This window comes from Mizuhopecten yessoensis, unplaced genomic scaffold, assembly GCF_002113885.1.
Source record: "Mizuhopecten yessoensis strain PY_sf001 unplaced genomic scaffold, ASM211388v2 scaffold716271, whole genome shotgun sequence".
NCBI lineage: Eukaryota > Metazoa > Mollusca > Bivalvia > Pectinida > Pectinidae > Mizuhopecten > Mizuhopecten yessoensis.
Genome location: NW_018480033.1, coordinates 137,971 through 150,514, shown reverse-complemented (window position 1 = coordinate 150,514; position 12,544 = coordinate 137,971). Strand labels below are relative to the sequence as shown.

General features: G+C 41.7%; 1 protein-coding gene and 1 long non-coding RNA gene across 2 annotated transcripts in view; one reads left to right on the top strand and one right to left on the bottom strand.

The window, feature by feature from the left end:
* The window catches only part of LOC110442483 (neurotrypsin-like), a 10,427-nt gene extending 1,150 nt beyond the window's left edge, over nt 1-9,277 (top strand). Inside the window, exons 2-7 of the mRNA XM_021486118.1 lie at nt 296-440; nt 839-1,014; nt 1,306-1,444; nt 5,942-6,123; nt 7,524-7,662; nt 8,454-9,277. Of these exons, the coding sequence (XP_021341793.1) occupies nt 296-440; nt 839-1,014; nt 1,306-1,444; nt 5,942-6,123; nt 7,524-7,662; nt 8,454-8,634 (962 nt within the window). The 3' untranslated portion in view covers nt 8,635-9,277. The remainder of the gene's footprint in view (nt 1-295; nt 441-838; nt 1,015-1,305; nt 1,445-5,941; nt 6,124-7,523; nt 7,663-8,453) is intronic.
* A 675-nt stretch (nt 9,278-9,952) lies between these two features.
* Nucleotides 9,953-12,544, bottom strand: LOC110442482. Its single transcript, XR_002462022.1, has 3 exons — nt 12,395-12,544; nt 11,162-11,215; nt 9,953-10,086 (listed from the first exon to the last, which is right to left on the bottom strand). It is a non-coding gene; the product is annotated as an uncharacterized LOC110442482 (long non-coding RNA).

Sequence of the window (12,544 nt, the reverse complement as noted above, 5' to 3'; positions counted from 1 at the left end):
GTTTCCCCCTGGGGAGGGGGTAAACTTTACTATAGTTTATATAGGGAAATCACATTTTGGACCAACATTTGTTTAATTTCCATTGGAAGTAATTCAATTTGGGTTAGCATTATCAGTATTAGGTAGCAGTTTGATAGTATGCTCCTATGAGCCCTGACTGACCCCCAGGGGCTGATGGGTGGTGCCAAAAAGGGTTGAATTGACTGAAATTTCAAAAATCTTCTTCTCAAGACCGTGATATGGTAGAATCAAATACTCTTCATAGATGGAAGGGCCTCTTGTTTGTTGCTTATAGGCGACATTCGCCTTGTGAATGGGTCGACGCCGCTGGAGGGCCGACTGGAGGTGTACAGGGACGGCGCATGGGGAACTGTATGTGACGATACGTGGGACTACGTTCCCGAGAACGCACAGGTCGTATGTCGTCAGCTAGGATACAGGTAATGTTTACTTACCTTAATTGAATGTGACAGTTCTTCTCAAGAAATAAACGTTCTAAACTGTTCTTTTCGTAGTGTTAGCACCGGGTAATGAATGAAACGACAATCCTGTTGCCTTTCCAAAGGGACAAACGGCAGAAGTATCGATAAGATATATGATTTCAAATATCAAAAAGTATAAGTAAATGGTGTTTATCAATAGGATATCAAAGTAGTTGTATTTTTTTCTATTATAAAAAATACATAGACAAAACCATATTGTATAGTACATGTTATTAAATATATCACATAACGGTTAAATAACCAAAATCAAAATAAATATTATGTACACGTATCGGAAGTGGGATCCTTGGATATTTCGGTGTGGTCAAACTAAACACAACTTCTCTGATTGCCAGGGGAGGGGAAGCACGCACCAATGTGGGGTGGTCGCCTTACGGAGCCGGAAGTGGCTCGATATACCGTTTCGGATGTGGAGGGAGGGAGAATCGTCTAGTCGACTGTGACCTCGTCAGAGGTGGTGGGTGTGCCCATCATGAGGATGTGGGGGTCCGTTGTGATCCCCAGACTGATGGTAAGTAGGCATTTGTTTCGCAGTTTCATTTTCTCTAGACTTATTTTTGGGATGATCTTTATAACGTCTGTTAAAGTCTGACAAGAACAGAATTTTGTGAAAAGAAACTGGACACACGTTTTTAAAGTTGTATACGATATATATATATATGTGAAACAGGAGATGGAAAAATACACGGCCAGACCGGGGTTCGCACCCGGGACCCTCCGAAAATTAAACTACCTGGTCGCCGGCGATCGACCCAGCCTAGTTCCGCTACAATGTAAACTACCTTTGATATATCACGTACAGGTACTAAACGGATGGTGGACGGACCAACTGAGTTTGAGGGTCGGCTGGAGATCTGGAGCGGAATACGGTGGGGGAGCGTGTGTAATATTGGTTGGCACCCCGACAACGCCCAGGTGGTCTGTAGGGAACTGGCTTACTCGTAAGCATCGTCAAGTGTTCTCGATTAGTCGAATTCTAAATAATACCCTCGCATGCATCGTGGATTGGACCTGTCATACTCTTGCATTATCTAACTTAAACTCATAAAATTGCTTTGTCGAAGCTGCTGCACACCCTAGCATGGTCATAGACTATCCTATACCCTCACATGGTCAAACATTACCTCATACTCTCGAATAGACAAACACTATATCCTATACCCTTGCATGGTCAAACACTATCTAATACCCTCGCGTGGTCAAACACTACCCTATACCCTCGCATGGTCAAACACTACCCCATACTCTCGCATAGTCAAACACTTTCTATACCCACGCATGGTGAAACACTACCCTATACCCTCGCATGGTCAAACACTATCCTATACCCTCGCATGGAAAAACACTACCCTATACCCTCGCATGGCCAAACACTTCATATACCCTCGCATGGTCAAACACTTCCTATACCCTCGCATGGTCAAACACTACCGCATAAGCTCGCACGGTGAAACACTTCCTATACCCTCGCATGGTGAAACGCTTCCTATACCCTCGCATGGTCAAACACTTCCTATACCCTCGCATGGTCAAACCCTTCCTATACCCTCGCATGGTCAAACACTACCCTATACTCTCGCATGGCCAAACACCTCCTATACCCTCGCATGGTCAAACACTTCCTATCCCCTCGCATGGTCAAACAATTCCTTTACCCTCGCATGGTCAAACACTTCCTATACCCTCGCATGTTCAAACAATTCCTATACCCTCGCATGGTCAAACACTTCCTATACCCTTGCATGGTCAAACACTTCCTATACCCTCGCATGGTCGAACACTTCCTATACCCTCGCATGGTCAAACACTCCCCTATACCCTCGCATGGCCAAACACTTCATATGCCCTCGCATGGTCAAACACTTCCTATACCCTCGCATGGTCGAACACTTCCTATACCCTCGCATGGTCAAACACTTCATATACCCTCGCATGGTCAAACACTACCCTATACTCTCGCATGGCCAAACACCTCCTATACCCTCGCATGGTCAAACACTACCCTATACTCTCGCATGGCAAAACACTTCATATACCCTCGCATGGACAAACACTTCATATACCCTCGCATGGTCAAACACTACCCTATACTCTCGCATGGCCAAACACTTCCTATTCCCTCGCATGGTCAAACACTACCCTATACCCTCGCATGGTCAAACACTTCCTATACTCTCGCATGGTCAAACACTACCCTATACTCTCGCATGGCCAAACACTTCATATACCCTCGCATGGTTAAACACTTCCTATACCCTCGCATGGTCAAACACTTCATATTATACCCTCGCATGGTCAAACACTTCCTATACCCTTGCATGGTCAAACACTTCCTATACCCTCGCATGGCCAAACACTTCATATACCCCCGCATGGTCAAACACTTCCTATACCCTCGCATGGCCAAACACTTCATATACCCTCGCATGGACAAACACTTCATATACCCTCGCATGGTCAAACACTTCCTATGCCCTCGCATGGTCAAACACTACCGCATAAGCTCGCACGGTGAAACACGTCCTATACCCTCGCATGGTGAAACGCTTCCTATACCCTCGCATGGTCAAACACCTCCTATACCCTCGCATGGTCAAACACTACCCTATACTCTCGCATGGCAAAACACTTCATATACCCTCGCATGGTCAAACACTACCCTATACCCTCGCATGGTCAAACACTTCCTATACTCTCGCATGGTCAAACACTACCCTATACTCTCGCATGGCCAAACACTTCATATACCCTCGCATGGTTAAACACTTCCTATACCCTCGCATGGTCAAACACTACCGCATAACCTCGCACGGTGAAACACTTCCTATACCCTCGCATGGTGAAACGCTTCCTATACCCTCACATGGTCAAACACTTCCTATACCCTCGCATGGTCAAACACTACCGCATAAGCTCGCACGGTGAAACACGTCCTATACCCTCGCATGGTGAAACGCTTCCTATACTCTCGCATGGTCAAACACTTCCTATACCCTCGCATGGCCAAACACTACCGTATAAGCTCGCACGGTGAAACACTTCCTATACCCTCGCATGGCGAAACGCTTCCTATACCCTCGCATGGTCAAACACTTCCTATACCCTCGCATGGTGAAACACTACCCTATACCCTCGCATGGCCAAACACTTCCTATACCCTCGCATGGTCAAACACTTCCTATACCCTCGCATGGTCAAACACTTCCTATACCCTCGCATGGTCAAACACTTCCTATACCCTCGCATGCATGTCAAACACTACCGTTTAAGCTCGCACGGTGAAACACTTCCTATACCCTCGCATGGTGAAACACTTCCTATACCCGCGCATGGTCAAACACTTCCTATACCCTCGCATGGCCAAACACTTCCTATACCCTCGCATGATGAAACACTACCCTATACCCTCGCATGGTCAAACACTTCCTATACCCTCGCATGGTCAATCACTACCGTATAAGCTCGCACGGTCAAATACTATCCTATACCCTCGCATTGCGAAACAATTCCTATACCCTCGCATGGTGAAGCACTTTCTATACTCTCGCATGGTCAAATACTTCCTATACCCTCGCATGGAGAAACACTATCCTATACCCTCGCATGGTCAAACACTTCCTATACCCTCGCATGGCCAAACACTTCCTATACCCTCGCATGATGAAACACTACCCTATACCCTCACATGGTCAAACACTTCCTATACCCTCGCATGGTCAAACTCTTCCTATACCCTCGCATGGTCAAACACTACCATATACCCTAGCATGGTCAAACACTTCCTATTCCCTCGCATGGCCAAACCCTTCCTATACCCCCGCATGGTCAAACACTTCCTATACCCTCGCATGGGCAAACACTACCATATACTCTCGCATGGCCAAACACTTCCTATACCCTCGCATGATGAAACACTACCCTATACCCTCACATGGTCAAACACTTCCTATACCCTCGCATGGTCAAACCCTTCCTATACCCTCGCATGGTCAAACACTACCATATACCCTAGCATGGTCAAACACTTCCTATTCCCTCGCATGGTCAAACACTTCCTATACCCGCGCATGGTCAAACACTTCCTATACCCTCGCATGGGCAAACACTACCATATACTCTCGCATGGCCAAACACTTCCTATACCCTCGCATGATGAAACACTACCCTATACCCTCACATGGTCAAACACTTCCTATACCCTCGCATGGTCAAACCCTTCCTATACCCTCGCATGGTCAAACACTACCATATACTCTCTCATGGCCAAACACTTCCTATACCCTCGCATGGTCAAACGCTACCATATAACCTCGCATGGTCAAACGCTTCTTATACCCTCGCATGGTCAAACACTTCCTATTCCCTCGCATGGTCAATCACTACCGTATAAGCTCGCACGGTCAAATACTATCCTATACCCTCGCATTGCCAAACAATTCCTATACCCTCGCATGGTGAAGCACTTTCTATACTCTCGCATGGTCAAACACTTCCTATACCCTCGCATGGTCAAACTCTTCCTATACCCTCGCATGGTCAAACACTACCATATACCCTAGCATGGTCAAACACTTCCTATTCCCTCGCATGGTCAAACACTACCGTATAAGCTCGCACGGTGAAACACTTTCAATACCCTCGCATGGTCAAACACTTCCTGTTCTCTCGCATGGCCAAACACTTCATATACCCTCGCATGGTCAAACACTACCCTATACCCTCGCATGGCCAAACACTTCCTATACCCTCGCATGGTCAAACACTACCGAATAAGCTCGCACGGTCAAACACTATCCTATACCCTCCCATTGCGAAACAATTCCTATACCCTCGCATGGTGAAACACTTTCTATACTCTCGCATGCTCAAATCCTTCCTATACCCTCGCATGGTGAAACACTATCCTATACCCTCGCATGGTCAAACACTTCCTATACCCTCGTATGGTCAAACACGTCCTATACCAAGCCTCCATACTCCAGGGGGGTAATGCTCACTTACGTTCTCTGCAGAGGGCGAAAGTGAGCGTAACCCCAGGAGTATCGAGGATGCCATATACCCTCGCATGGTCAAAAACTACTCCATACCCTCGCATGGTCAAAAACTACTCCATACCCTCGCATGATCGAAGCTGTTATATAACTTCGCATGGTATCTACACCTATATGACGGAGACACTAGTTTCGTGATTTTTCGTGGTTTTAGGCCGTATTGATATGATCTATATGGGTTTGGATACGCACTACTGGCATGTACTTTTCGTTAGGGCGATGACAAAGGTTCTTGCTATTATAGAACCAATAAGTCCATCTAGGTTTTGAATAAAAATCAGATCACGAACACGGAACCAAACATTTGACCGAGTTTACTCTTAGAGAAAGGAACACGTTTTGATTGTTTGTGAGGTAGTTTGATGATCGGTGTTCCGTGCGTTGTAGGGGCGTTACATCTGTTGATGGAGAGACTGACTATGGACAGGGGCGTGGCCCCACATGGACGGACGACATCATCTGTAATGGGGATGAGGACGAGTTGGCGAACTGTAACTTCCAGTCTAATCCCGACAGAGATTGTTCCGGCGGTGACATTGTGGGAATACATTGTACGCCTTATGAGGATGGTACATGTTTGTTATGTATTCATGCGAAAACATGGGTCTACTTTAAAATGACGCATTCCCAGCTAACATTCATTAGCACAATGGCGCATTCCCAGCTAACGTTCATTAGCACAATGGCGCATTCCCAGCTAAGGTTCATTAGCACAATGGCGCATTCTCAGCTAACGTTCATTAGCACAATGGCGCATTCCCAGCTCACGTTCATTAGCACAATGGCGCATTCCCACCTAACGTTCATTAGCACAATGGCGCAATCCCAGCTAACGTTCATTAGCACAATGGCGGATTCCCAGCTAACGTTCATTAGCACAATGTCGCATTCCCAGCTAACGTTCATTAGCACAATGTCGCATTCCCAGCTAACGTTCATTAGCAAAATGGCGCATTCCCAGCTAACGTTCATTAGCACAATGGCGCATTCTCTTATAAGTATACAGACCGACTCTAACGTTTGTAGTATCATTATCAGGGTTACAGTCGTATTGTATACTCACGAAGTGGAATAAATAGAATGTAGATTTTGAATAATTCTAAAAGATATTTTTCTCTTTCTTGAACGTCTCTTCTCAAAAAAGTTTCGTTCTATCAACACTTTTTGACTTTTCGACCCTTTGCAATACCATATCTCATACCAAACTGAAAGAGTGCATTCGTTCTCTTATTATGAGAGCTTTAAATTCTGTTCAAGAAAGGCGAACGTCGATATAAATTGTTATGGGTCAGATTTTGTGAAAAAAACATAACAAAAGCCAAAATGAAATATAAACTGAAGACAAAATCGTGAGAAAGATTGAGCTTCTGGTGGACAATACGTGTGTAAGTGTTTGGTGGGAAGGTTTTCCAGCTTATGGGAACACAGTGGCGTAGCAAATCGCTGGGAAAAAATCTACTAGGCCCTAGAAGCAATCTCCCGTGTTCTGGGAACTCCTTCATTAACAAATAAAAGTATTACTTGTTAATTATAGGCACTTAAACGATTATCTCAGGATAACACGCTATAATATGTTCCGTTGGACTGAAATTTTCAAGAAGATTTTTTTAATTTCTTTCCCTTTTTTATGATTGATACGGACGGTCGATATTAATGATAAAAAAGAAATTAATAACAATACATGATTTGAAATTTCAGTCTATGCTTAAGCATACAAGCATACATGTATGCTACGCCACTGAAACAAATAATTCCATATGAAGCTTAATTTTAAAGAGCTTATCAAGACCACAGGGACACGAGAATTTGTTAAAGCAATATTTTTGTCTAAAGTTTTAAAGTAATTGTACATGTTTTAGGGGTTTAATGACAATGACAATGTCACCCTAATGCTGCATTAAGACATATGTACTGTAAACATGTGTTGTGTTACGAAAGCTATAATATACGTACATGTCTGCTGTGTTAGGACAGGTACGCCTGGTGGGTGGACCGTCTGAGTTGGAGGGACGACTAGAGGTGTATCACAATGGCCAGTGGGGAGTCGTCTGTAACCGCAAAGTGGACGAGGACATTGCCACTGTCGTCTGTAGACAATTGGGCTTCAGGTAACATGTCATGTGACTAGCACTGTCGTATGTAGACAACTGGGCTTCCGGTAACATATCACGTGACTAGCAGTGTCTGGGCTTCAGGTAACCTGTAGACAAATGGCTTCAGGTAACCTATCACGTGACTAGCACTGTCGTATGTAGACAACTGGCTTCAGGTAACGTATCACATAACTAGTGCTGTCGTCTGTAGACAAATGACCTTAGGTAACCTATCACGTGACTAGCACTGTCGTATGTAGACAACTGACTTCAGGTAGCGTTTCACATAACTAGTGCTGTCATCTGTAGACAACTGGCTTCAGGTAACGTTACAAATGACTAGTGCTGTCGTCTGTAGACAACTGGGCTTCAGGTAACGTATCACATGACTAGTGCTGTCGTCTGTAGACAACTGGGCTTCAGGTAACATATTACGTGACTAGCACTATCACCTGTAGACATGTCTGCTTCAGGTCACACATCATGATCATGTGACCAAAGTGAAGTGACACACTAGCTTTAGCTTAATATAGCTTAATAAATGATGGGGATAACAGTTTCCTGATGATAATTTTAACTTGTTTCTGAAATTTTGCATATACAGTATGATAATTTCTATACAAATAAGGCTAACAAGGTAAGATTCCTGCTTGTGGTTAATTTACTTTCTTCATAAGAGATATTAGTAACCTGTATCGAAATTCCACAACATTCTTTCAGGGATACATTTTAATGCCAAATCTCACCATATATTTGAAGTATCATATCCATCAATAATCTATATTTACTTATGTAACCTTTTGTAGTGGGGGTTCCCATGCCAGAGCTCATGCCTTTGGATACGGACATAATCCCGTCTGGATGGATAATGTGAGATGCACAGGCAACGAGAGGAAGCTTACTCGGTGTAGACTGTCAGAATTTGTAGAGTTGGGAGACGAGATCTGCTTCAGTTGGGAGGGAATGGGTGTCAGATGTGATCCCTAAATTCCACTACCAGTATAAGTTTACAATCCATAGTTAATGTGTTTTCGTCTTCAATCCATTGAGTCAATGTGTGTCTATCTGTAATCCACGGAGTCAATGTGACTCTGTCTATACTCCATTGAGTCAATGTTTCTATAATCCTTTGAGTCAATGTTTCTTTAATCCATTGCATCAATGTGTTTCTGTCTGTAATCCACGGAGTCAATGTGACTCTCTCTACAATCCATGGAGTCAATGTGACTCTGTCTATACTCCATTGAGTCAATGTTTCTATAATCCATTGAGTCAATGTTTCTATAACCCATTGCATCAATGTGTGTCTCTCTACAATCCATGGAGTCAATGTGACTCTGTCTATACTCCATTGAGTCAATGTTTCTATAATCCATTGAGTCAATGTTTCTATAATCCATTGCATCAATGTGTTTCTGTCTGTAATCCAGGGAGTTCATGTGTTTCTGTCTGTAATCCACTGAGTCAATGTGACTCTCTCTATAATCCATGGAGTCAATGTGACTCTCTGTCTATACTCCATTGAGTCAATGTTTCTATAATCCATTGAGTCAATGTTTCTATAATCCATTGCATCAATGTGTTTCTGTCTGTAATCCAGGGAGTCAATGTGTTTCTGTCTGTAATCTACGGAGTCAATGATCCATTGAGTCAATGTTTCTGAGTCAATGTGACTCTGTCTATACTCCATTGAGTCAATGTTTCTATAATCCATTGAGTCAATGTTTCTATAATCCATTGCATCAATGTGTTTCTGTCTGTAATCCAGGGAGTCCATGTGTTTCTGTCTGTAATCCACGGAGTCAATGTGACTCTCTCTACAATCCATGGAGTCAATATGTCTCTGTCTATAATCCATTGAGTCAATCTGTCTCTGTCTTTAATCTAATGAGTGGATGCTTTTGAGGTATTTTCTCCAGTATATATTGTATTCATTTTTTTATCATGTTCACAAAACAAAGTAAATCAAAAGCTGACTTTATCAAATACTTGTTCTTTTAATGTTTACATTCAACAGAAATAAATGTCATAGCAGGGACTCAAACAGGTTTATATTGAGAAACACAGGAAATGATAAAAATTATAAACAAAATTGTGATCACAGTAAGCCCTCATTCACCTACACGTTACTACTGTAGTAGTATAGGCCTAAAACTGACAATTATTTTAATCTTAATGGAGCGCCACTATTCCGTCTTTGCGTATTGCAGAGTTATCTTCTCTTGAGAGCAGGTATTGATTGTTACGTCATTTGTTTGTGATAGTAACGTAATGAATTTTTGAGAAAACAACGTAATTTTCTCACATGAACCAATGACGTAACAATCAATACCTGTTCTCAAGAGAAGATAACTCTGCAATACGCAAAGACGGAATATAGAATATCAGATCAGTTCAACGGGATCGAGACTTGAAGTTCATGCCAAGGATGTTCTGTCCCTGAAATGAAAATTTAAAACACTTACATTTCAAAATATCACTGTGGGCGATGAGAAAATGTTCTAGGTGATTCACAGATTACAATGTGGGCCAGCATCCTAAGTGAAATAGTTTGTGTGGTTATGACCTTAGTCCGATATGAGAATAATTTCAACTTCACTTGCATGTTGTACAAATGATAAAAAAATAGCATATAACTTAGCATAAAATAAAGGTATATGATCTGGCCCTGAGATCATGAAACCATCACAAGTCTAAACTTGTCTAAGCTTTGACTTAACCAATCACAAATAACATTATAACATCATGAAAAGTGACGTCAAACCTGACTGGCTAAGCAAAAATTAAGTCCAACATTGTTTCATGACTCCAGGGCCTGAATTTATGTCTGCGTCTGTCACATGACAGAGAAAACCAATACACCAACCAGAACTTCTGGCAACATGCATGTTATCACTTTGGTAATCAAAGTCTTAAACCTGCCAGTAAGGAAGTGCATAATACATAAGGATGAAATTTATACATTTTTAGGGAAGTTATTGAAGAGAAACCAATAAACCAATTGACATTGAGTACACTCGTTAATTATACATATATATGCTCATAATGCTTCCAGCCTGCACAGAAAAGTTGTTTTGTTGTTTTTGGATGATTTAGACAATGGTTTTGTGCTAATTCTGTCTTGTATATTCAAATTTCTTAGGCTATAGGACAAGCTAGTAAATCCTTAAATATTGTAATGGTGCCAGCAGGGGGATACTCACAATTAAGCCCCTTCCCTACTTTGGGTTAATCATTTTTCACTAGGGGTGGGGGCTTATTTGCAGATAAATACAATACATAACAAAGACAATCCAACTTAACTTGAGACTGGCCGATATGTATGTTCTTATCGAATTTGGTTGAAATAAAGCCATTATTGGGGAGCAGTTACAGAGAAATAAAGAGTGACACTGCCATTCATAGTTTTCATGATTAATTTGAAAACAATTAAAAATGGTTATTATTTATTAACCATTTTTTGATAAAGACCTATAAGACCGACTGATAAGCTGTGCCCTATAAAACACCTTACCATCTTAAACAGGCCTGTCAGGCCCTCCGAGGTCATACCAGACACCTTCATAGCCTGTAAGACAAAGTTATAGATTAATCTCATTGACCAACACTGAAATATCAACCTCAGAGATGACACCAGGGCTATCATAAAGTGACTATATTTTATAACATTTTACCGCTGAAAAAATCAGGTTTATAATGAAAATAGTTTTTTTTTTCTACAATGAGAACACTTTTTGTGATGAATACACTAAAACGACCAATCAGTTCTGGGCGAGTGAAAAATGACGAACAACGGGTGCTGTCAATTGTGATGTCATTGACGCCCCAATGTTTTTCATGATGTAAAGTCACAATTCAGCATTACTTGTCTTAAATGTTTTCAGGGGATAGATTATCTGTTCATGGAAGTTGATGACTTTATATAAGACAAAATGTAATAAACAGAATTTCCTCCACGTATTCATGACATATCAGAATTGACTACTTTTCCAGGTGGTACATAGATGAAGTATCTGAAGGACGAGGACATTGCCACAATATGGCAATACATTATGTACTAGATTAATTGGAATAAAGATAATTTTGTACCAAGTATCACTAGATTGTTAGAAAGTGATCGTCACTGGAAAAACTTGTGTACATGATCTTTTTAAAAAGTTATGTGTATAGGGTCTAGCCAAAAGAATTACACTTTTTCATCAAGTAACAACATGAGGCCCAAAGGGCCTGCCTCGCTCACCTGGTATTAGTCTTATACTTGTAACCTTAAAAGTGTACCAAGGTCAAACATATTGAAATAGATAAAATAAAGCTACAGGCTCAATATCATAACCTATACCACTTGTGGTTATTCAAAATAATGTTAAAAGATTTAAACACATTTGACCTGTGATCTTGAATATCGGTAAAGTTCATTAATTGGTATAAACTTGGTAGATCTTCATCTGAGCATGCAACTTGCCAAATATCATCACCTTAGGCCTTACAGTTATCCAGAAGAAGTTGCTTGAAATGTTTTTAGCACATTTGATCCTTATACATATACCTTGAATACAGGTGAAGGTCACTCATTTGAACAAATTTAATAACCCTTCTTCTTAACACGCTGTTGGCAAAAGAAATCATTACCCTAGGCCTTTTAGTTATTAAGAAAAAGCCGTAAAGTAAAAAGCCAACAACGGACAAAGGAGAAAGATGGACAACCCACCACGGCATAAGTTAGGTAAGCTAATAATAGTACACTCACCTTTGTGGCACAATCTCCCACTGAGACTAAGTTATCAATTCTGTTGTCAAGGAACTCCCATGTGTCCTGTAGATCAACTGATTTGTCCTGTATCATGTAAATCTCTGTTGATTTGTAAACGCCAGCTAGACTCACACGCTTGGTGTACCA